This window comes from Prunus avium, chromosome 1 (assembly GCF_965620075.1).
Source record: "Prunus avium chromosome 1, drPruAviu1.hap1.1, whole genome shotgun sequence".
NCBI classification, from domain to species: Eukaryota; Viridiplantae; Streptophyta; class Magnoliopsida; order Rosales; family Rosaceae; genus Prunus; species Prunus avium.
The window spans coordinates 3637440-3663380 of record NC_142284.1 but is presented as its reverse complement, the minus strand read 5'-3'; the positions used below and the strand labels follow the sequence as shown (position 1 = coordinate 3663380).

The 25941-nt window shown below is 37.4% G+C and overlaps 2 protein-coding genes across 2 annotated transcripts; one reads left to right on the top strand and one right to left on the bottom strand.

The window, feature by feature from the left end:
- Positions 1–3847: 3847 nt before the first annotated feature.
- IIL1 (isopropyl malate isomerase large subunit 1) lies at positions 3848–10717 on the top strand. Its single transcript, XM_021957770.2, has 15 exons — positions 3848–4031; positions 4153–4284; positions 4388–4558; positions 5804–5956; positions 6038–6106; positions 6189–6305; positions 7664–7738; positions 7912–7989; positions 8088–8183; positions 8468–8517; positions 9062–9116; positions 9226–9357; positions 9773–9820; positions 9940–10098; positions 10340–10717. Exons 1-15 carry the CDS (start codon positions 3978–3980, stop codon positions 10478–10480), a joined length of 1530 nt encoding a protein of 509 aa, XP_021813462.2. The 5' UTR covers positions 3848–3977; the 3' UTR covers positions 10481–10717.
- Positions 10718–14417: 3700 nt separating this feature from the next.
- On the bottom strand, positions 14418–16971 carry LOC110756352 (auxin-responsive protein IAA13-like). The gene is made up of 5 exons (XM_021957768.2): positions 16481–16971; positions 15567–15865; positions 15272–15389; positions 15032–15093; positions 14418–14911 (listed from the first exon to the last, which is right to left on the bottom strand). The coding sequence occupies exons 1-5, from the start codon at positions 16873–16875 to the stop codon at positions 14862–14864; spliced, it is 924 nt and encodes a 307-aa protein (XP_021813460.1). The 5' UTR covers positions 16876–16971; the 3' UTR covers positions 14418–14861.
- Positions 16972–25941: the final 8970 nt, after the last annotated feature.

Below are 25941 nucleotides of genomic sequence, written 5' to 3'. Positions count from 1 at the left end.
TGTGTTGGGTATTTTTCTTGCAGTATAAGTCTCAAGCACTGAACATTTTCAGAAAGTTCAAAGTCATGGTTGAATTGCAGAGTGGTTACCAAATTAAGAAACTGAGAAGTGACAGAGGAGGAGAGTACACATCACAGGAATTTTCAAAGTTTTATAAAGAGATGGGTTTAGAAAGACAGCTGACAGTTTCTTATGTGGCTCCCAAACTGAGTCTAAATTCTTGGAGAAATCCCAACCACAGTTGTTTGTTTATCCCTATTGAAATTCACAAAGGATGTATGCAGTTCAAATCAAAGTTGTGGCATCGTATTATGTAATCTATAAAGCAAGATATAATGTTAGTAATGAGAACGGAAACTTACTTTTTCTGACACATCTCTTTCAAATGCATCAACAAATGACTTTACTCATTTTGCATATATATAGATTTATATATATTGGTGGAGCTAGAATTGTAAGATTTTATATATATTGGCGGAGCTAGAATTGTAAGATTCGGGATGCCAAAATAGAAAATAAAGTATATCAAATACATATGATTTAAAACTTACATGTTAGAGTTTTGAATTTAATTATGTCTAATTTATTTTAGAGAGGCCATTAACTAAATTACAAGTTGTCGATTATTAAGTGTATATATTATTGTCTACCATGCAGATCTCACGGCCTGGGGTTCCGGGCCGAGGGGATGTGCGTTGACACGTGGCTTCCTGCTTTTGGATGCGGTGCGGTTGTGTGCGGGCGTGCCAGCACGGCCTACCTTGCGTCGAGAGGTTGATGTGGATGGAAATGGTTAAGTGGTGCGCCTGTTTGAACTCGTCTTCTAATCAAACGACTGTAGCCGAGAGAGGAACTGATCTCGGCTGCAAGGTTCACGGCCTGAGCTACAAGGCCGTTTAGGGGTGGTGCTGATGGTGGGTTTTGGGCGCTGCTCCGGCGCGCTGCTCAGTGAGCGGCAGTCGTATGATATATGGGGTGAATGAATGAATAACAGAGATGGTGCTCCGGCGCCTTGAAAATCAAGGGTCGTATGATATATTGATGAATGAATTTTCCTTACAACTAACACTACTCCTAGAAAAGCAAGTAAAGATATTGAAAGTGCATTACAGGAAAATATAATTTGCTCAATGGGAGGCTTTTGTTTGGTGTTTGAACCCTTTGAAAGTAGTCTTGAGCCTTGTATTTATAGGAAGGGTTCCTGGAGGAGTTATCGAGGTTGAAATCCTGCATAGTGGAGTCTGATTAGAGCAAGTGGGTAGTCCAATCAACATTTGGGATCGTGAAGTATGGTAGTGTGACCCCATAAATCCTGGTGAATCTCGGCCGCCGCCTTGATCGTGGGTTCTGCGCATTTGGCTGTGGGGACGCATTTATTGTTCTGATAGCTAGTCACCCAATCTCTCAAGCTGCAAGAATTCTTGTGAGAATGTCTGCGTCTAATCACTCTGTTTCCTGTCGCCACAACCTGACTTCAGTCACTTCCCACCTTCTCTCGTGCATTAAATGCTTATTTGTGGCCAGTGGGTTTGCTGCAATAAACAGAGGCATTACTTCATTAAATGAAGCATGGGACCCTGCTATCACGTGATGATTTGATTTTTCGATATTATTGGCCGTGATTTTGTTCGGCCTCGGCCTCGGCCTATTATCGAGGCCGAGATGATCGTGCCTTAGCAACTTTTCCTTTGTCTACAAGAGGGCCAAATATCTTGGCAAAACGCTGCGTTTGAGCAAATGCCAGGGCCGAGAAAAGGGGCTCCTTCGGTCAGTTCATGGCCGTGATTTATTAGGCACAAACAATTATATATTATATATTATATATAATATAGTAGGGAGGTCAAATAAGTTTTTTTGGGGGGGGGGGGGGGGAGGGAGGGGCTATATAGAAATTCTTCTATGCGGACATTCAGACATTATTTATCGTGCGAATGCCATGTATTTTGTACTACATATCCCTTCTTTCTTGCCTATTTATAATAGCATTCACACGATAATAACGTGCAGACATCCGAATAATAGAATAACTATATATATATATATATAATGTATGTATCTATATGAAGATCTGCTTAGTTTAAGAAAAATATCAATGACATTCTGTGTGACTACCACACTGGGTTTACATTCCTGGAGAATTTCAAATCCCAACCATAGTTGTTTATTTTTCTAAATCAAAATTCACAAAGGATGTTTGCATGCAGTCCAAATTAAAGTTGTGACATCGTGGTATGAAATCTATGAAGTAATTAATATTTGCACTTTGTGGATAATGGCTTTTTTGATTGAATTATGATTGTAGTCATAGAATTTCTAAAATAATAATAATAATAAGACCCCACTGTGATTTTCGCTTTAGGCCTTGACTAATTAAAACACCCTAAAAATTTAGAAACTCTTCCTTTATCAACTCACCTACCAAAAAAATATAATAATAAAAAATTAACACTCTCATAAATAATCAACTAGCTATTGATTTGGTCTGGGAATATTATAGAGAGTTCATGTTTAGACTTGCAACTTGAAGATGCTCGCAATTTTTAATCTTATTGATCGAATTATTATCGTTATTTTTGCCTCTTGCGAACATCTTGAATCATTTCACAGTGTGACACTTCTGCAGCACCTCAACCTGGCCTCCAAAGAGGCACTGTGTTTTTTGTCTAACTTGTTCTAAAAAAAACATGAAAATTGCAACGAAGTTATTCTGACTCTTGACTCTGAGGAACCCAAGCTTCCGAACATTATAAATACCTTTTAAAAAACTTGACGAAGGTAAATTACAAAACCAAATACAAGGACTATCAACATGACTCGTTCTATAATTTGGCCTGTGGTTTAATAAAATGTTTTGCTTTGGAAGAAGAAAAAAAAAAAGCTAATAAAATAGGATTTTTTGGGTTGTCATACTCATACCCAGCAGATTCTAACGGTCCATTTTTTATTTTTATTTTTAAAAAAATTTATACGATTCTAATGGTCCATTTGTGAGGGCGAGGCCCATACTCTTTTTCTCAAGCCAGGCTCTAGCCTAGCCCATGCCACACCCAATTCCCACTAGTAAAATCCTCTCCAAAGTCCAAAACACAAATTACAGAAAATGTTAAGTGGTTATTATTTGATAAGTTTTAGGCATCAACTTCTTATGAATAGTTCAACATGTCCCTGAAAACTGGCTTGTAAGGGAAGTACTGTTTTTTTTTTTGGAGTACAAGCAACAGTCTAAACTAGAGGGGAGAATAATTTATCACACACATGCACACACAACTATGATGTCATGGGGATTCGAAGCTAAGACCTCTGATCTACAAGTCAATGACCTTTTTCACTGGGCTAGACGTGTTGATGGTACTCAAGAGCTCTTAAACCACTCTAGGATATGCTATTTTTTCCGATATGAGATCTTGAATCCTAGGCCATTTATTGAGTTTTATTTTTTGGGTTTATTGTATTTTAAGAATATCTTTGCGTAAATTCATTTATGAGTAATTAAGATTTAATAATATTTATTTTTTAGTATTAAAAGAAGTCTCAAGTTTGAAACCCATTTTTCCCAAATAGAACGAACAAAAGTGATAATTCGGGTAGATAGACAAAGTGAATTTTTTTACAATGCAAAACTTAATTTTACCCCTTGAATAAGATTAAAAAGAACAAAAAACATTAATTAAAATAAAATAAAATAAAATAAAATAAAAAATTAATAAATAAATAAAACAAAGAAAAATCCGGGAATGTAGCCTTCTTTTTCCACATATTCACTTTTAACAGGTTAAAATTGGTGGCTAATTTAAAAAAAAGCAACGCCAAGCACACGCCTCCACTTGTCATCTGTAGTGTGCCCCAATTCACGCCCTTAGCCGCCGCCTCTCAGTTTCAATAACACAAACAAACACAAAACCAAAACCCCAACTTGCTTTTCATTTTCTTCCTTTCAGAAAACTGTGTTTTGCCGAATAACCACACATTTCACACCCATGGCTGCTTGCTCCACTGTTGCTCCACCATCCACCTCTTTCATCAGCAACAAGGTATTCTCTTTTTGTTCAATACCCGTATAAAGTTCTCACATTTAAGTCTTAACTCTTTCTTTTTCCTTTTGTTTTCCTGTTTCACTAAACCATGTCTTCTGAAATTTGATTTGAACCGCAGAAAGATTTGGGTCTCTCTGCTTTCTCTTCCGCATCGCCGCTCTCCAGTCAGAAATGCAAGAGAACATCGAAGACAGTCTGTTCGGTCACTGCACCAAAACAATCAGAGCGCAAGCCTGCCACTACTGGCTCGGTTAGGATCTTTATTTCCCTTTTTCTTCGTTGTTTTGTGCGATTAGAATTAATGGGAATCTCCAGCTCATGGTTTTTTACATTGGGTTTTGATTCATTTTCAGGTCAAGACGGGAATGACGATGACTGAGAAGATATTTGCTAGAGCTTCTGAGAAAACCCAGTTGAGCCCCGGTGAGAATGTTTGGGTCAACGTCGATGTTTTGATGACCCATGATGTTTGTGGCCCTGGTTCCTTTGGGATCTTCAAGAAAGAGTTCGGCCAGAACGCCAAGGTACTTCATTTTTTGCTAAAAACATCAGTGTATTAAACACCCACCAGCCCAACTCCCTCTTAAACTTTAAGAGCTGAACTAGGGAGAGAAGAAATCGGGATGGCCCCTGAAGCAGCACAATCAGAAGCCATATTCCTAGGTTATCTAAACACGTTTTACAAACCAAAAACGAAAAGGAGTTGGCATAAATTTTAAGTGAGACGTAATAGGTTCATTGATCAAGTCAGGGTGACTCTCTTTATCTAGCAATGGTAATGATCACATTCAGAGATGCATAGAATAGGTTTTGGCAGGAAGTGGGTGCTGTGAATTATTCATTGCTTGAGCTTCTTTAGCTTTTCAATGATTATAGATGGGAGGTCGAGAGGAAGATTTAGAGCTTCTTGGGGGCTACAACAGGTGGGAGTTGCTCCACCCCGTTTTATTTACATTATTTGTTGAGATCTCTAGGAGGTTGTTGTTGAGAGCTAGAAATTGTTCTTTCTTAGAAGGTTTCACATTGGGGAAGGAGTGAAAACAAGTGTCTCACCTTCAATTTGCGAATGACATTTCTTTTCTTGACAGTTAGGGTGGAGAAATTTGCCAATTTTGCTCAGATTATCACTCTTTTAAGTTAAGTCAGGCCGAAAGATTAACACACCCAAGGTTGTGCTGGTAGCAATCAATATGAAGGATAGATCCAGAGGTCCCTAGCAAAGGGAGCGGCATGTGACATAGGTAGTGGAAGAAGGCTGTGTTGCTAGATGTGGAGGCTTATCTTGACTCAACCTATACTGAGTAGTCTCCCTATGTATTTCATGTCCCTTTTAAGATTGTCCAATAGGGTGGCTAGGAAAGTTGATAAATTAAGGAGTTTCCTGTGGGAGGCGTGGAGGGAAAAAAAATTGATGATTAATAAGTTCGGATATTATTCAAGCACCAAAAGAAAGGGGAGGGTGAACTATCGGAAACTATATAATAAGAGATAGAGTAGAGTTGGCTAAATCCTTGTGGTGCTTCCCTCAGGAGCAGAATTGAGTGTTAGGGATCCAAATGCCCCGATAATTGGTTGATGGATTTTATTTGCCTGACTCATAGCTTGATGGCGTATATTTGGTTTTTTTTAAGCTTACATCTTCAGCTCTGTCTTGCTGTGTGTTTTTTTACTGTTAAAAATGTCTATTTTCCATATCTGAAATTTGTAATCGCTGCATTATTTATGTTTTCTTGGGGGATAAATATTGCATCATTGTTTTGACATTACAGGTTTGGGACCGTGAAAAGATTGTAATTATACCTGACCATTATATATTTACAAGTGATGAACGTGCGAATCGTAATGTGGATATTTTGAGGGATTTCTGCACAGAACAAAACATCAAGTACTTCTATGATATCAAGGATCTGGGTAATTTTAAGGTGTGGCTCTGAAGTCGTATTGTTTCTTATGGTTTATTTGCTTTTATTTTCAGATATTGAGTTTAACTCACAACTTTGCAGGCTAACCCAGATTATAAGGGTGTGTGCCATGTTGCTCTTGCTCAAGAAGGCCATTGCAGGCCTGGAGAGGTACTTTCATTTTGCAGAGTTCACTACTATTTTATGGCTTTACAATCCAAAACAGCAATCAAACACTTTATATTGCCTTCAGGTCCTACTGGGTACAGATTCTCACACCTGTACTGCGGGAGCTTTTGGACAATTTGCTACTGGAATCGGGAACACTGATGCAGGTTTTGTGTTGGGTACTGGGAAGCTCCTGCTCAAGGTTTGCAGATGTTTCAGATTTGTTTTCATTTCTACTTTCCCAATCACATATACTTATCACTGACCGAAAGATGTCATGCAAATGGTGTAATTCCACGGATATTTTGGCTTCCATTAATATAATATTGGTTAATACGGGTCCCATTCTCCCTGTTTAGCTTTCATATTGTGTTTCACACCTATCAAAATCTTCTGAGGCATTGATATTATTTGCTGATCTTGTGACACCAATGGTTTGGGAGTTATTTCTTACCTTATGTGTAATTGGTGATGATTTTAGAGTAATTTAGAATTAGTGTCTAAGTTTGTGTAATAAATGAAGGGCTAATGAATCATCAACATTGTTATAATGGTAGAGATATTTCGGCTTGTACGTTGGATTATGTCTTTGGTATTGGTATGAATAATGACATGTACAAATTGTTTGAGGGGGTAGTGATTCAGTGAATGATCGACATTGGGATATGCATAAACATTTCTGTTCTGGATATGAACATGTCATCTAGGTGATGCCCCATGTGTTAATGTTACATGTATTGATAGAAACATCAATTTTTGACAACTAGTTTTTGACTTGAAACATCAGGAACTATGTATGTAGTTGTACAAATTCGTAATTTTACTAAATTATGTCGTAATAAGTGATATGAAAGCAATATAAAATGTGCTTCGGATAGTAGGTGGTGACAAACAATAGGATTGAATAAGCTGCATGTTATTTAAATGAATGGTGTGTGGGCTGACGTCCAAAGGTGTGTATCTATAAGTTTTTAGAACTATTATGCCATCATTCTGCTTTTTTTATTTGTGGCCATGAAGGTGATGATAGTGCGCACTTGAAAGGATTTGATTTAGACATTTTTGGATGGTTGTGTTTGGCTAGAAGTAACTAAAATTGCCTGAGCCGGGTACATACATGCAATATCAAAGAACTGACTGTAGTACCATGTGTTTGTTATGCTAAATTCATGTCAAGTAAGCACTAGCACCGCACTTGTGCCATAAACCCTAGATTAAATAGTCTAGGTGGATGTCTTAGAATATTATTTCTTTTATCGTAGGCATGTTCAGTTTCTAATATTTGAGAATGGGGTATACTCCTCGCTTGGGTTTCTCAATTTTCAAAAAGTCAAAAGCACACAATAGTAGTTGTTAGACACGTAGAAAACAGGTCAGGAATCCACAAACTATGGAGAGCAAAAAGGAAATGGTGCTTTTCTAGAAGCTAAATGTGTTTGTCATTCCTGTATGAGCTGTGTGTGATCTAGGTAGTTAAATCTCGAAATTCATAATTTCTGTTGTGGTCAGTAAATTGTGTTGTGTTTTTTTACTTTTCTGATTGCCTTCTTTAAATTGCAGGTACCTCCAACATTGAGATTTGTGATGGATGGTGAAATGCCTGACTATTTGCTTGCCAAAGATTTGATTCTGCAAGTAAGTTTAACCAAGTCTAAAGGCATTTGTTTCCGTTCATTGTTCATGACATACTGAAAATTTAAAATATATCAGTTCGATAGAGCTTATGATTTTCAGTTGTTTGATCTATAACTTGATGAACACAACCAGTCTTCCTGTTGTTGCCCTGATAAATGATTTTCATCTGGCAGATTATTGGTGAAATATCTGTTTCTGGTGCAACATATAAAGCTATGGAGTTTGTTGGCAGCACTGTTGAAAGCTTATCTGTAAGTGAAATTTAAAGGTCTCACTGAATGCGTGTATGATGACATGATTCATCTGGTTGCAGTTGTTAATTACTCTTTAATGAACCTGTGCTGGACAGATGGAAGAAAGGATGACATTATGCAACATGGTTGTTGAGGCTGGGGGTAAAAATGGTATTGTTCCTGCTGATAGCACCACATATAAGTACCTTGAGGTTAGTGCTATATCATCAAATGCTATGATAGCTCTCTCTCTCTCTCTCACATGCACACAATGGTATGCCTTATGGCAGCAGGCCCAAGGCTGAGTTTAGAATCAGTAGAATGGGGTTGGGAGCAAGCCTTGCCTTAGAGCCATGCATAGGGTTTTGCTTTTATCTTATCACAGACGTTACTTTTTCATGGTGGTTTTGCAACAGATCTTGTTCTTTTTTTTTCCCTGTCACATACATTTGTGTTGTCTAGCACAACCTGTATAATATTATGTGTTGAATTGCAGGATAAGACTTCTGTGCCCTATGAACCTGTATACAGTGATGACAAAGCAAGGTAGTTTATGCTATTAAATACCCACACTTTATTATTCCGTTTCATGATCCAGCTTATAATGTGATACTTCTGTTGTGTAATAACTTTGAAATCTGAAGCATGTATTTGCATTCAATGTAGACATGCACTCTAAAATTTTCTGTTTAGTTTTATGGTTAATGCATTTTTAAGTACCTTCAAGATTTACCAGTATTATGAAGTCAGCTTTCCAGAATATGATTTTATTGGGATTTTGAGGTTCTAATTCTAAGCTAGAATAACCAGATATCTTTCTGCAGTCTTCTTTTTGAAAATATACATATTTAAATGCCATATTTAAGTACTATGTGGTCATTTACCATTGTAGCTTAGTTCAGATTGTATCACTGGCTAGTAACCTTATCATTTGTAAATTTTTGTCAGATTTAAGAGAATTGAATGTTAAAATGAATAATTCATGCTGGCCTTTTGTATCCCTTGTATTGACCTACTTTATTTTGGTCCTTAATAATCATGATATTTGGAAATTCATTTGTATTAATAAGTTTGTTTTGTTTGCATCTAGATTTCTGTCTGAGTACAGATTTGATATCTCAAAACTAGAGCCATTGGTGGCAAAGGTGAGTAGCACATAGATTAATCTCATAATGTTTAGTCTCTGTTTTAGATCTTCAAAGGTTGCTAATTTTTCCTCTCTTGTCCTACTAATGTTTTTTAATTATTTTGCAGCCTCATTCTCCTGATAATCGTGCTTTGGCAAGAGAATGCAAAGATGTGAAAATTGACAGAGTATATATTGGTTCTTGTACTGGTGGAAAAACAGAGGATTTTATGGCTGCAGCTAAAGTTTTTCTAGCATCAGTAAGGAGTCAAATCTCTATAGCTCAAGAATTTTAATGTTGTTAGCATGTGCTAGACTTTGATAAGCATCGGAATGTTTTGTTATCAAATGCATGCATATAAGTGTAGTTATGCATTGATGATGATTTGCAATTTGTAAATCACATGCATTTTGCTAATCAAAATTTATGCAGTCAACCTGTATTTTCTTTATCATATTAAATTTCACCATTATGTGGGTTATGGTATGCTGGTACAGTTTGGATTTTTTTATTCAATGTTTTTATTTGTCGTTTTTAGCACTTGCTTTTGGTAGTGAGTGCATGTTTGTATTGTAGATCCTTCTACTGTTTCACATCCAGGTTTATATTTGATTTTCTGGGAAATTTTCTCGTTTCTTGGTTTTAGCTTTAAAGATCTAATTGCTTTACTGCAGGGCAAAAAGGTCAAAGTGCCAACATTTCTTGTGCCTGCTACCCAAAAGGTTTGTCATGCTACAGAATTAAGTGCTTAGGCGACAACGTCTGTAGTATAAATTTATGAAGGAATCTATGAAATACATCATGATAAAATCTTATATTTTGCATATGCTAAAATCTGTAGGTTTGGATGGACGTGTATGGTCTTCCAGTACCAGGATCTGGTGGCAAGACTTGCTCACAGATATTTGAGGAAGCTGGATGTGACACACCTGCAAGTCCCAGTTGCGGTGCTTGCTTAGGTGGTCCTAAAGACACCTATGCTCGCTTGAATGAACCTAAGGCAAGTCTATTCCTTAACCTGCAACACATTCGCAATGGTCATGCCCTCATGTTCAAGGAAAAATGAATTTGGATTAAGCAACTCTAAAAAACATGTTTTTGGATATTGGAACATCCACTTCTCAGTGCTACTAGCCTACTATTATTGGGTGCCACTTTATATGAACAAGGAAAATATCTTCGTTTTGATAACTATTTTTTTCTTTATTTCTGTGGTACATTATACCATTTTGTCTTTGCAGGTATGTGTCTCAACAACAAACAGGAACTTCCCCGGCCGAATGGGCCACAAGGAAGGCGAGATATATCTTGCTTCCCCCTACACGGCTGCTGCATCTGCTTTGACTGGTTATGTCACCGACCCGAGAGAGTTTTTGCAGTAGGCAATTGATATCATCATAAATTTGATCAGTGTGTTTGCTTTGTATTCTTGCCACTATAAGTTATCAGATAGCGGAGATTAAGGAATAATGGGAAACCATTCCCAAAGGTTTTGTATGCTGTGATTAGGTCAGTGCCATATGTATTTATGTGTGTAATTGTTAGTAAGAATGCTAGAATGTTTTATGACCAGAAAATAAAGGGTGTCTCAGTGAACATCACTGGACAACTTTTGGTGACCTCTGCTTGCATGAAATTTGTTCTAATTTGACCTTATCCTGATTTTAGAAGTCATGTTTAAGTTGTACGGAAAATGCTCACATACAAGGAATGTATACAACATCCATCTCACATCCATCCCTTGTGTGCTGGTTGGACCAGTTATTGTAAGAGAGGCATTTTAATAGAAGTGCAAGATACAACATAATAGTGGAAGTTTCTCCATTCGAAAACCGAAATCGTGTGGCTTTTGTTTCTTCCTTCAAGTTCGTAACAGGTTGAGTGTGATTGCGGGTTCAACCCTTCTTAATAAGCAATTTGCTATTTCTCCGTGCTGTAACATAAAAATTGCAAAACCAGATCCAATGTGGGGGTTTTCTGCCCGTGGGGATTTCCGATTTCTTAGTTGGTTTAGCTGGAAAACCCTAATTTTTCAGCTAAAATCAATGATTATGAGGCTTGGCTTAAAAGCTTATCTGCACTTCAATAATACAGGTTAAACTTGAACCATGGACCTCTGTTTTCTAAATGGGTCATGCTAGGGAGACCAACTTGGGATACCAACTTGTGTACCAACTCTCTAATAGAGGTGGAGCCCACCAATACAAGGGGTCTCACGCTCTATTAGAGAGTTGGTACACAAGTTGGTCTCCCTAGCATTTTCCTTTCTAAATTAGGAGAAATAACACTTAACTTTAAAGCTTATTGCAGCATTTAATCTATTTGTTTCAACATTAAATGTTTTCATTCAAATTCAGAGGATAGAAATTTTGGTTTAAACAAACTCTTTTGTGCCTTTTGCTGTTGAGCATCGAAGTTGGTGTCTCAGCTGTCATAAAAGAATGCTACACTTTATTTTTGTGGTCTGCATTATATACTTGCACTGGTTTAAGAGTTTTCAGACAATGTCCACAATTTTCTCCAGCAAAACAAAAAGAAACCTGAAAAATAGAACTCCAACTTGGGTAACCCCCATCACTTTTGACATATATATTGCTTATAACTTGGAAAAGGGATTGTCGTTGCAGGTCTGTGTCTCAACAACAGACAGACAGCAACTTCAAATACCAGGTCGAATCTTGCTTCTCCATATACTTCAGAGGACTTGGAAAGCATCATAAATCTGAACTTTGGTTGCATATGCTTTTCATTACTCAAAGAGTTAGCCTCTATGTGTTAATAAAGTGGGGATTCAAACCCAAGACTTGTGGTGTGCAAATCAAGGCAAGGCCATTTTTTACTGGGTTAGATCCCATTGGCTTTGTTTTGTTTTCTTTTATTAAAACTATTTATCTTGAACTTGTTTTTACTAGATCAAAACATTTATTCTCTCATTGATTTTTGAAATGCACCAAACAAACACCATTGTTATTATTTCTATTTTCAGTGACTTTTATGCATCATGGTGAAGATCACTTCCTGCATAATAAATGTACATTACTTTGGGGAGGGTCTGTTGACGCTCGGCATACACCGAGCCCATCTGTCTAATAAAAGCATGACACGTGGGCCTCGTACGATGCACCAGAGTAAACTATCCTTCCTCGGCCTCGGCCTCTGAGTTGTCCTAGGAAGATCAAAAGGATATAAACCAGACACGTCGATGACAAGACCCCCTCTGACCGCCGATCCGCTGCGCCTCACGAAGCGTGCCCACGTCCCTTCCAAAGCCAGGTGTAAACCGTCCGGGTCTCCACCCCACCAGATGGGATTGCCACCGTGTGCAACAGGCTATTCTGCCCACGCCTGCCCCCTTGTAAAAATGTAAGGAGGACGTCATGAGCGGAGGACGTGGACAAACCCCGATCAACCATCCTCTAAGATCTGATGTGACATAAACGGCTCGGCTCCGAGCCGAGGTGGTTGGCTTGTAATTTAATTCATTTTTTATTTTCCCTATAAATAGAGTAGGAGTTCTTGTAAAAATGGAACATGACTTTGAGATCTGCCAGAGAATAGGAATAAGAAGAAAAACCTTGTTATGTTGTCGTATAAAATCTCTTTTCTCCAAAGTCCCTTTTTTCCTTGGAGACCTCTTTGATATAATCGTATTACCTTCATGTTAACCATTTGAATATCTGTGGTTGAAACAGGGTCCTTAGGAAAATACCAAGTTTAAAACATCTCTCGCTAATATAATTGAAAAAAAATTAAGAACATGTTATAAAAGTTTAAAAGTTTTTTTAAATTTTTTTTGCCTAATTCCACAACACAGTAATCAATTAGCAGAACACATGCCAAAATGTCTGCACAAATGAATCCAAAAACCAAACAATTGTCACAATCAAACAGAAGTCTCTCAGCCATAATCAATATACCAAACCCCACCACAAACTCTTGCTGGGTCATAGTCTTGGTCTAAAATTGGCCACTGTGTGCCTTGTATGTCATTAAAGCTCATCACTTGTGACTGTCTTTTTCTTCCACCCATTAAGGGCTTCCTAGGATCACTTTACAGTGCAACCCAGAAAGGGGAAATGGTAATAACTTAAAGCTTTCCAGCTGTTGGGTTCCAATTCAATTATAAGTGTTTTTCTTGAGGCTGCATGCTCAGCAAGTTTTGGTGAAAGTGAAGATGAGCTTTAAATTCAGACCCAAACAAAAAATAAAAATTCAAGAAGAGCTTTAATGATGGCTTAGTCATTCAATTACTGTTCAAATTTAGAAAAGGTTGAAATTGGCAGAGTCAATTAGCCATTTTCAGTTGTAACTTTCTGCCAATGAAGTCTTTATGTTTTTCCTTCATCAAAGATATGGAATGGAAACCAGCAAGAAAAAGCATGCAAGTCAGATCAGAAAGTTGAACAGAGACTAGCATGACTGTGAGCATTAATAAGATACAGTTGTCCCACAAATTAATTAAAAGAAGGTAATTATGGTAGAGTAGGACCACCACTGTCCAGTATCCATCAACTCATTGGGTAGTAATCTGCGGTAAAAAACTAAATGATTACATAATTTTTACCCTCTACAAAGAACAACTTTGTTGAGAAAAATACAGAACAAAACAAAAGGCCCTGATGCCAATCAATTAAAGTGTTGAGGTTTATCTAGAGAAATTTTGTTTCCGACCCTGATGCCAATCAATAAAAGTTTGGAGGTTTATCTAGAGAAATTTTGTTTCCGATGATAACACCACGTGACATGACACGATAACACCACATGACATGACAGTATACTCCAATTATAACAAGACATGACAGTGTACACCAATTATAACAAGTTTAGTGCATCTTCACCACTTGGGACTAGGAGAATTGTTTAGTTATAAACTTATTACCAATTGTACAAGTCTTGAGAGTTTCTGCCAAGTAATATCTGATTTTACCATCATCATGTTAGATAAAAATTTCATAGCAGAGTCACAAAAAGGTATGGAGACACACAAGCTTTAATCCAATTGACTAAGGTAAGAGCAGAAAGAGCAACCGAAGAAATCACAGACCATCAAAATGATGACAATTTCTTCTACAGGCTAGAGCTCTTAGGATTATGACAGTTTTGACCCAAAATAAAAAATTATTATGACACTCAGAAGATTGGGGTCCCCTCCATTGTTGTCAGTCGTACCAGTTAGCAAGAGCAGGCAATCGTTGTGAATACAAAACCACAGCTACCACCAATAGAAAATGCATACATATTTTCAGAATTGAGTAATTATGCTACCAATTTAGTATAATTGTTGTACCATGATTCAAAAGTCAAGTTAAAACTTGAGGCTGAAGTACAAATAAATAAATAAATTGCTAATCAACACAACCAAAATAATTAATAAATAACAAAAACCATACAAGCTTTTCTTCTATCACCAAGAAAAACGAGTCCACTAGATTGAAGCAAACTCAACACTCTAGATATGAAGTGCTCCCATATTTACAGTATGAGAAAGCAGCATATGTAGCCGAGTATGCAGGCCTGTATGCTAGCACTATGTAAGAGGCTGTAAAACCTAAAAAACAATATGGCCTACCAGAAGAAAAAAAAAAAAAAAAAAAAAAAAAACCAGCAAGAACCAGAGAATGGTTTTGAAAGAAAAGCAAGCAAAGCCCAGTGGAAGCCGATCTTCACACTCTGTCTCATCAAATTTCTACTTCCTTCTGTTGTCAAACTGTAGGTTTCCTTCATCTTACCAGACTTAAAAATAATCGGGCAGCAGCACCTATTCTAGATAGGTTTGTTTCTTTGTCTCTCACTGCTTTCTTGAAATCTTGGAGCTGTAAATAAATGATTAATCGGGATTAGACAAGAGGTCCTCATAATCTCGTATGAATGCAATAAACTAACAAACTGATATCGGAAAGCTATATACAGGCTTGAAGATATTAAATGCATACCAAGTCCATTAGCCTCAGAGGTCCTCATGATACGAAGCCTTTTCACTGAGCTGATGAACATCCTATATACCATAAAAATAGCAAACATACTGTCAGCATTATTTACTAGAAAGTAACAGACAAAGGAAACTCCGGGAATGTCAAATTAGATGTTACTATGTACATTGCTCTCTTTATTTTTTTAGGTTCACCATCCCATTTTCTTTTTAACAAAACTAATAATTAGAGGTAGAAGCATACCCCCAAGGAACATCTCCTACAAGCATCCAATCTCCTTCTTTATCTTCATAAGTGAGTACAAACTCAGAGGATCCATCCAGAAGCTTAGAGGGTTTTGTTGCTTGTTCCTTGTCTCCACCTGACATGAGCACAAAACCATTGTCATACAATCGTAGTAACATCACATACACAGTGCATCAAAACTGACCAATTGATGATCATAACATGAACCAAAACAAAGAGCCTCCATTCTTTTGAGTTAAAGTACTCGTTTCAATTGTGCCAAAGGTACCAAAGGCAAAGAAAGAGAACAAACCAATAGCTGTAGTGGGGCTGAAAAACATGTCCTCCAGTGTTTGAGCTAATGTCTCATAGCAAGAGTGAGCATTCATATCCACTTTCCTCCCTATAGGAATTCCATCCATGTTCACCTTCACAAATCCGAGACGCCCTTTCTCTTTAGCACTTGTCTTATTACCCATGTTAATCTTCTTCTTAGAAGTGTCCTTAGATTTTTCCCCATCTTCCTTGTCATCTTCAGCCCTTGCAGTCTTTGCTTGGTTAACCAAGCTATTCAACCTTGCAGCACTAATAGGTGGCCATCCCACAACTTGACTGTTTTCATAACACAAAATACAACAATCAATGATCCAAAATACAAAACCAGAGATACAGAGCATTCATAACCTTAATTGTCAGAATAAACAATACATTCTCTGTTTTTTTTCCATAATTTTTTTATAAAATACATAGCGGGCATTCAACAGTGTATAATACTACAATTCAATGGCGTATAAAACACATTAAATTTAAATAAAATATTTAGGACTAGATAAAGAGAGTGAAAGATTATAGTTCTTTTTTCTATAATTCAATAGTCATAAACAGATTAAAAACTAGATGCAATATGAAAAAGATTACAGACTGATAATAATAGACCAATATTAATCAAGAAAAAAGAAAATAAATATATGAAACAGAAAATTGTTATTAAAAAAAATTCTTTTAAATTTTTCTTAAGAGGGCATAAAATAAGCCAAGCGAACACAGCTACTTGGTTTTTCTTAAGTTTTCTATTTTCCTGGACTGGACACAAAAACAAGAAGAGAATGTGCAATTTCTCAGTTTTCTCAGCAGTCAAACACAAGAACATAAGAGTAAAAATTTATACTTTTTTATGAATAAATATATATATATATAAAAGAGCTTACTTTCCATGAATAGCCTCACCTTACAGCAGTGGGAGAGCCACCCTCTTGAGAAACAGAGTCAGCAGCTCTCTTAGTCCCAGAAACAGCAACAGCAGAAGAAGCATTGGGTCTGTGAGAGAACCTAGAAGAAGGAACTGCAGAGCCCACCATGGAAGGGAAGTCTTTAGCAGTCAAGATTCTACCACGCTCACCCCATGCACATGGCTTTGGCTGCTTCCCTGCACCACCACCTCCACCACCACCAAGGCTCAGGCCCAGCTCAAGCTCTGCCTCAGCTGGGTATGAGGTTACCTCAGATGACATCCCCACATAGTCTTGCTCCACCACCTCCACCTTTGACATTGCTGACTCATTTGATGAGCCCCCGGAAGACCCACCACCACCACCACCGAGTAGCCCAAGTGTGCCTTCCATGAATTGATCAAGAAAGAGACAGGAGAAAAGGTTGAAGATTTTGAAGAGGTCAAAGAAATTAAGGTTGAAGAAATTGTGGGTTTGAGAGAGAAAAGACTGGGAGTTTGAGAGTTGTGGGAGTTTGTTTGTTTGTTTGTTTGTTTGAGAGTTGTGTATAATAGATGGACCACAAAGGAAGAAGGGGAAGAATGCAAAGGCAAAAGCAGAGCAAAGAGGGAAGGAAGGGAGGGGTAGGTTGGAGAGGTGGTGGAGAGAGTGATGATGATGGGGCCCATATGTCTGCTAGTGCGCCTTGCACTCTCACCACCCACCCTCATTTTTCCTTGACATGATTCATATCTTTCAAGAATCTGTTTCTCTCTGTTGGGTCTCGGTGTTGTCCTAAAAGAAACAAAATTGATTGTTTTCTAATTTGGCTTTTTTATTTATTTTATGAAGAGCCAACCAGTCTAGTCTATTAAAAAAAACTCTGATTTACAGATCAGTAATTTCATGTTCGAACCCATGATACTTTAGTAATGTGTGTGAGGAAACCCTCTTTCTCCGGCCTTACTTTGGTGTTTTTTTTTTTAAAAGGAAAATACTTTCCTCCTTATCAGATAAGTACAAGCTCAGTGTGACATGTATGCAAAAAAAATTTCTTTTTGTGTTTTTGATGAATTATTTTTGCATATTTATCAAATCGTGATTCGTATGAAGGAGGAATATAAAGAGGCAAGTAGTATAAAAAAAAAAAATTATAAAGACTACCTTTTTTATAATAAAAAAAGTATAGATAGAGAGAATCATATTATAAAATTTTATGTTGAAGCATATACAAATTGGAGCTGCTAGGTTGCTGTGTTCCTCTAATTACAAAGATTATCTTTAGCTTTTATGGTCATTTGTGCGGGCATGATAAGGTTTAGAAGAAAGAATTAATGGGAATAATTAAAATAATAGTGTGGTGGTATGATGAAAGGTTGGAAATGATACAAGTTCCTAGCTAGTATGATGGTATTTTTAACTTTTTGGTCTTGGTATGATGGTTAATGATAATATTAAACTTTGGCTTGTCGGGCCTTTTAATTTGGACAATCAGGAAAATGGGGATTCTACTTGCATATACTGAAAATTTATGCAGGTAACAGTGCTACTTCTTGGGATGTCAATTGCTTTTACTGATTAAGTATTATTATAGGCAGCATAGGTCTCATAAGTAGGAGCCCCCTTTTTTTTTTAATCTAATCAAACAAATTATTTACTTAATTTTCTTTTTCGTTCTTCATTCTGCAATCTAAGTTTAATAACTTTTAATTTTAAATAATGCAGATAGAACGTAAGATGACAAATTAAAAATGAGAATAACACTTTTCTTCTCTTTTCTCGTTAATTTTAGGTTGTATGGTTGTTAACGCGGTATTTCTTTTCTCGTTGAGAAAATGCAGTTTGAGTAAGAAAGTAAGATTGAGAAATACCATTCTCAGAGTGTCTGTTTAGGTAATGAGCAAAGATTCAAATCTGTGGTTAGCAAATACCACTTCTTTTTAATTGAAATTGCTACATAATCCTAGACCTAAATTACAATTATTCTGCTCAAACTAAGGAGTAGAGATCACTATTAATTTGAGATTAGGTGTCCCTTAGCTTTGCTTAAAGTATAAAAAGCAAAGGTTAAAAACTAAAGGTTGAGTCTTTTTACAAGCAAAAAGCATTATTCTGTTCTTATTTCTCCTTATGTGCTGTCTACTATTGGGAAGACAAAGGGCACAAAACCTTGTTTTAGAAAGTTGAGACCTAAAGAGAGATGCACTGACAGTGGATGGTGGGCCCTCACAGTAAAGCTGAGAAAAATAACAAGAAAGGGAAAGCATATTTATTATTATAATAGAACAAACTTAATTATCATTAAAAATTATGGAATTAGGGGACCACTTCTCAAGAATTTGTTTTTCGTAGAGATGGTCTAATCAATTGATTGTTTAGGAAAGAAAGGTACAAATAAGTCAATGTTGCAATATATAGTTTGCCCCTATGTCTAATTTTATTACAATTAACTAACAATTGTTGGGTTACTTACTACTTGCACTGTAAAAAGTTAAAAATCAAGTTTATTTACCATCTAAATAACCTTTCTGGCTTATTCATTATATATTATTTTATTCTTGAATAAGTATTTTATGTTAATGATTGGTTACATACTTCTAATCTTTGTCGTTGAATTGCATTCATTAAATGTGTTTGTAGTCTATTTGTTCGTTATGGTTTATTGACTCTCCTTCCAATTTTTTCTTCTATATTAGTATTTTTTTCAGGAAGAGTGAGATCTGAAATTGGTTTCAATTTCTTATGGAGTTCATAGTAAACACTTCCAGGAGCAAAAATGAAAAGAATATGCTCTTAAATTTAGAGAGGTGTGCACAAGACAATTAAACACATATGCGCTCGTGGATTTAAAACTCCAACACTTGTGAGAAATCAATATTTATATAAGATTTTCCAAGAAAAAATGTTTGTCTTATGTGAAAATGGAGGAGTTTTTTTTTTTCCATGCATGACAAAAATTCTCCTATACTTGTTTCGACTGTAACAATTTCGGTAATAGGAAGGAATAACATATTCCAATTTTAAATTGTAGCAAGCGTAGACGTGGCAAGAAGGGTTGCATGGCAATTAAACTAGACATGAGTAAGGCCTATGACCGTGTGGAATGGAATTTCCTGGAGGAGATCATGTTGAAGCTGGGGTTCCACTCTCAGTGGGTGGAAATGCTGATGGCTTGTGTCCGTACAGTTACCTATTCCTTCCTTATTAATGGGGAGCCTCGGGGCAACTTGCATCCTTCTAGGGGCCTTCGTCAGGGGGACCCTATTTCGCCCTACCTGTTCCTGTTCTGTGCGGAGGGCCTTACTACCCTGCTTAATACGGCTGAGCGTCGTAGGGAGCTGCAGGGCATCACCATCTGTCGTGGGGCGCCGAGCGTCAGCCACCTTTTCTTTGCGGATGACAGCTTTATCTTTGCTCAGGCTACCTCGGCTAACTGTTACCATTTACGACATATCCTTGAGTTATATGAACGGGCCTCGGGACAGAAAATTAATTGTGGGAAAAGTACTGTAGCGTTTAGCTCAAATATCCCTATTGACGTCCAGGGGACCTTGGCCCAGCAACTCGGCGTCAACAGGGTTTCTCACCATGACCTTTATCTGGGGTTGCCTATGGTGGTGGGACGCTCAAAAGGTATTTGCTTCCAGAGCCTTAAGGAGCGTGTTTGGAAGAGGATGCAGGGTTGGCAGGACAAGACTCTCAGTATGGCAGGCAAGGAAATCTTAATTAAGGTGGTGGCCCAAGCTATTCCTACTTACACTATGAGTTGCTTCCTGCTACCCAAAAACTTTTGTTCCGATCTTGAGCAACTTATGGCAAAGTTCTGGTGGGGTCAGCATAGTGATAGGCGTAAAATCCATTGGATGCGTTGGTGCAAGTTGGGTCTCCCAAAGAGCGAGGGTGGGTTGGGTTTTAGGAGTCTCTATGCGTTCAACCTTGCTATGCTTGCTAAGCAGGGGTGGCGCCTCCTTCATAACCCTGATTCTCTGATCTGCAAGCTTTTGAAGGCTAGGTATTTTCCCCACTCTTCTCTCCTGGATGCGGTCCCGGGTTCCAAACCATCATTTGTTTGGAGTAGCATTCTCTCTGCTATGAAGGTTATTACCCGTGGTTCTCGGTGGCGTGTGGGTAATGGGTCCGATATTAAGGTTTGGGGGGACCGTTGGCTCCCTAGGCCAACCAGCTTTGAGGTGGTTACTCCTCCTGTTGTGGGGCTTGAAGAGCTAAAAGTCAGCAGCCTCATTTGTGGGGCGAGCCAACCCCAGTGGAATATGCCACTTCTTACATCCCTGTTCCTGCCATTGGATGTGGATGAGATTCTCACGGTGCCTTTAAGCCTCCGGTCTCCCCCAGACTGCCTCTTTTGGCATTTTGACCGTAAAGGAAAATTTTCTGTTAAGAGTGCGTACCGTGTGGCTCTTACTTTGTCGACTGACCCCGACCCACCTTCTTCCTCGGTTTCGGGCATGGCTCAATTGTGGAAGTGGGTTTGGAATGCAAAGCTCCCTGAAAAGATTAAATTATGTACCTGGCGTGGTATCCATGATATCCTTCCTACGTGTTGTGCTCTTGCTAAGCGGCGGGTCTCTTTACCGCATCTGGGGTGCTGCGTTTGTGGAACTGCGGAGGAGTCAACTTTGCATATCCTCCGGAATTGCCCGTTTGCTCAGGCGGTCTGGCGTTTGCTCCCGGGTCTTCTCTCCTCTGATAGGCACGCTGACTTACCCTTACCAGATTGGCTTTTCATCTCTTGGCGTGAGTTGACGTCCGATGCTCGTGCTTTGTCCATGGTTGTGATGTGGGCCTTGTGGTCTAACCGGAATGATGTTACATGGCGTAGCACGCAGCGACAGCCGCATGATCTCGTTCAGTTTGTGCTCCTATATATGGAGGAGTTCCGGTGTGCTAATGACCAACCTACGGGTAGTCATGCCTCTCTGGGTGCAAGTTGCTGGAGCTGCCCTCCTTCAGGCACGATCAAAATCAACTTCGACGGGTCCTTCCACATTGGGTCGACTGGGGGGGGTGTTGGGATTGTCATTAGGGATGAAAATGGGAGATTTCTGGCAGCCCTTGCGAAGCGTGTGCTATTTGCTAGTTCTGCGGAACATGTTGAGTGCCTGGCGGCTCTTGAGGCTGTTCGGTTTTGGTGGAAGATGGGGGGGCAGACGGTCAGGTTTGAGGGTGACTCGCTCAATACTATCCAGGATGTTCTCTCTTCCGTGGTAAACTTGTCCCCCTTGGGGCAGCTTATCGAAGATTTTCAATCTAGCTTGCGGGATCACCGGAGGGATTGCTTTAGTTTTGTTCGCCGTGAGGCCAATGGTGTAGCTCATTGTTTAGCTAAATTTGCTGTTAACTGTTCGCACCCATGTGAATGGGTCGAGGTGCCCCCTGATTTTATTCAGGACGCCCTTGATGTCGATAGTTGTACTCGAGGTCAGGCTTTTCGCCCCCCTCGTCCTTCTGCTTTGTTTTTATGAGTATTCTTTCCTCGTACGCGAGGCTCTTCAAAAAAAAAAAAAAAAAAAAAAAAAAAAAACATCTTGAAGGATTAAATATTGTTTGTTTTTTTTTTTATAACAAAAGAATACTTCACTTACTACAAGAAAAGGTAACAATACTCACAAGAAGTTTTTTTTGGTTTCTTTTCAGAAATTCAGAAATTGCATTCATAAAAAGAAAAAGTACTAATTATAAAGGATCATTATAATTATGAAGAAATCTAACATCAACATTAAAACAATCTAGTGCGCCTCCTCCACTAACGATCACGCATGATCGAAGGAACTTCGACATAGGCATCCTAACTAAGATTGCAAACTCATAATAATAAAAAAACAAATAAAGCTTGAAAAAACAAAGTCATAACAATAAAAATAAAAATCTCACAAAAGAAAGTGAAAAACTCTCTTAAAGGAGAGGTGAAAACTACACCCAAAAAAACCCCAAAAGACTTTATGCAACTTATTCCAAAAATAAAGAAACTAAATCAGCCGAATTGCAACCTCCGTTGTCACAAAGCCAACCCAATGTCTGAAAGCACCAAGAGAGAAAAGATCTGCACCAATCAACTTTCCTCCTTGGCAAATAGAGAAAATACACCGAAAAAGGATAGATCTGCATATATCTATTGTAAAATTACGTCATAAATGAACTAACGAAACAAAGAGGGAGACGATGCGGGAGAGGAAAGCAAAGAGAATGGGAAGGGGAGGATGTGGAAAGGGAAGGAAAAAGAGAGGAAGAAAGGACAAAAAGCATGGGGGTGGTGGCTAGGGGTTCTCTCTTAGGTTTCTCTCTCTCTCTCTCTCTATGAATTCAATTAACTCACAACAAGGTTTATTAGGAGATGTTTTCATTTGGTTGGAATAAGTCTCTCATTTCGACTCATGTGAATGCAAAGACAATGCAATTTTGTAATGGGTTCGACACATAATTATGGTTATCTCATTGGTGGTGTAGTTTTTTTGGGTGATAAATCCGTAATAGCATATATTCTTTATCAATACCATAAATGACAATTTAACTGATTATGGTCATGGTCATGGGTTTCATATTGATCAAATTAACAGAGAAGCCACATTTAGTTTATGTAGTTGGCCGGTTTTACTACTTTAATATTTGTAGTTTCAATTTTATCCCTACAGTTTTAAATTTGAGCAATTCATGTTAGACGTGTAGATGTCAAACTCATTAAAGTGTGGTCTTATAATCATCAAAGGATTCTAAGACTTGATATCAATTAGGAGTTCAAACACAACTAGACCTGCAGCTCTATTAAAGTTAGTGTTTTAAGTCTAATATAAGAGCTAGAAGGATTCCTATCTTAATTGTGGATTAAAAGTTATAAACCTAATGCAATAAGGACTTCTTAAGAGTTCCTTGATGGGCAAGACTCTTAGGAAGATGCATATAAATACAAGTGCCCCTGCTCAACCGATAAAGCCAACCACACAAAAGAATTCACCCCATCTAGAATGAGTGTATGAAGGGATCGGATTGAGGAGATGTGCTCTTGTATATTCTTGATGTGTGTTCTATCATGTGTAGTCATTAATAGTTTACATGTGGTATCAGAGCCCAGGCTACACATTTTAGAACCAAAAGAAATCGCCCACCTTTTCTGCCGCAACAATTGGGTGATAAACTATCTCCTAGATCCATTTCCCCATATGTATCCCCAACCGAACTTGTTTCTTGCTCATGTCGATAGCCAGATACAAAAGCATGGATCAAGAATGGTGTATGACCTTGGATCAATTCCCTTCCACTACTTCCTGACTAAGTCTCCACATTTGATTTTGGGGTATGATGTTTTTTTATTGAGATAGTTGCATAAATTTTCGCTGCTTTTGAGTGAACTATAAACCATGACATGCTTTCAAGTTTTATATTTCAGTTTTAATGGCTATGATTGAATTAACTAAAGTTTTCTTAAAGAATGGGCAAACTGCTGTTGTTATCATATTGTTGTGACATGTTTTTAAAGAAATTGCTAAAGAAAGACAAGCATAAATTTATGTTGCAATTAATAAGGACTAGTGAATCAGTTTTATCCTACATAATTGACAAGTTTTATGAACAAAAACCTGTGCCATATTTCAATCCAAAGCTGTGATTTTTTCTCTTATCAATTTGGTATTTTGCTTTTTGCCATGACTAAAGTTATTGTTAATTGAATATCATTATGCGGATAGTTTTTCAGAAGCATAAAGAATACATGTGTACATATTCAAAGCTTAGGGCAATGACAGAGAATTAAATGTCGCAACACAATATATATTGAAACTAGAATAATTGCGTGTTCAATAATTGGCTTATAAGGCTACTTGTTTCATAATATCATGCTCCCGTGTAATTGATCATTAGTCATGGAAGCATGTAGTGTTAAACAAATTGCATATCTTATTTGATAAGATATGATCAAGGGCATAAGGTTATTATTGCTCGATCATGCTGTAAAAGACTTTTGATCAATGATTTGGAATCTGTTATGCAAATTGAGTGAGCCACAGCTGCTCAGTTTGTATGAGAAGGTTTTAAACTCTATAGTTTGGTCAATAATTGCATCTATATTAGTAGCCTTCTGTATTATTCTCCATCCACATATGGGAATTGTACAGATTGATAATAATATGATGGAACAATCTGGATAGTAGACTGCATAAACTATCAAGTCTTCTCTACATCCACAGATGTGAGTTTTCTTGCATAGGAAGTTTATGCAGTTCATTGTCTGGGATTTTGGAATATGGTAATTAACGTATTTAAGTAAAGATTTTGGGGACAGTTTATCCATGTATATTCATGGTGGAGTGATGCAAAAAACAACATATGTGAATTAATAGGGATTTCCCTCTATCCACAGATGTGAGGATTTAACCTATGAAAGGAGTTCATAATAACCTATGAAAGGAATTCATATATGAACTCTCTTGATGATCACTAAAAACATGTTTGATTCTCAACCCACAGGTGTGAATCAATAATGTACAGATATTTTAACATTATGGGACAGCTTACTCAAGTATGTTTGTGTTTAAAAAAAAAAATTCGGAATGTCACAATGAACCTTAACTCCATTGGGCGCATATACGGTTTTGTTTTGTTATATGGATTGTAACATGATACATGTCCTATTTATCGGTTTTGATAAATCTCACATGTTTGAGTTGTTGATAATAATTTATTAATAGTGATCTTAAATAGTCATAAAAGTTGTTTTCATGACTCAAGGAAAGATAATTTTGGTTGATCACATAAAGGGAAACGTGAGCTATTTTGAAACTTTCTTGCTTGGCTAAATTGTTTGTTTATGTATGGACATATTTGAGACTTGGTTGCCTTTTGTATGCATTTAAGTGAATGTTTTGTAGCATCAATGCAACTTCACATGTAAAAGGATTGATCTGTATGTGATTTGGATTAAACCATGTATAGTTGGACTGATCCACATGTCTAAAAGTATTAATTCGTATTTGATGGATTGAATCATGTAAAGTTGGATTAATCCATAAGGTTGTGTTCATCATAAAATAAATTGGCTGTTCTAGATTTGGATTAAACCATGTATAGTTGGACTGATCCACATGTCTAAAAGTATTAATTCGTATTTGATGGATTGAATCATGTAAAGTTGGATTAATCCATAAGGTTGTGTTCATCATAAAATAAATTGGCTGTTCTGTAAGGCCATGCAATATGAAGCTTAGATCATGTTTAAGGATATTGTATTACTGTTATTTCTTGATTGAATGAGTTGCATGGTTCAAACTGCACTTTTGATTAAGGCTCACTGATTTTGTTTTGAATAAAAAGTGGCACATTGCAATATATAAGATATTCAAGGTACGAAAGATCTTTTGATTGCTCAAAGTGTTTAAACTTGATAAAGTGATATTTTATATTTTTTACCTTTGTGATATGTACTAATTGTTTTGCACCTACATAGAACTTAATGTTGAATGTTTAGAATGC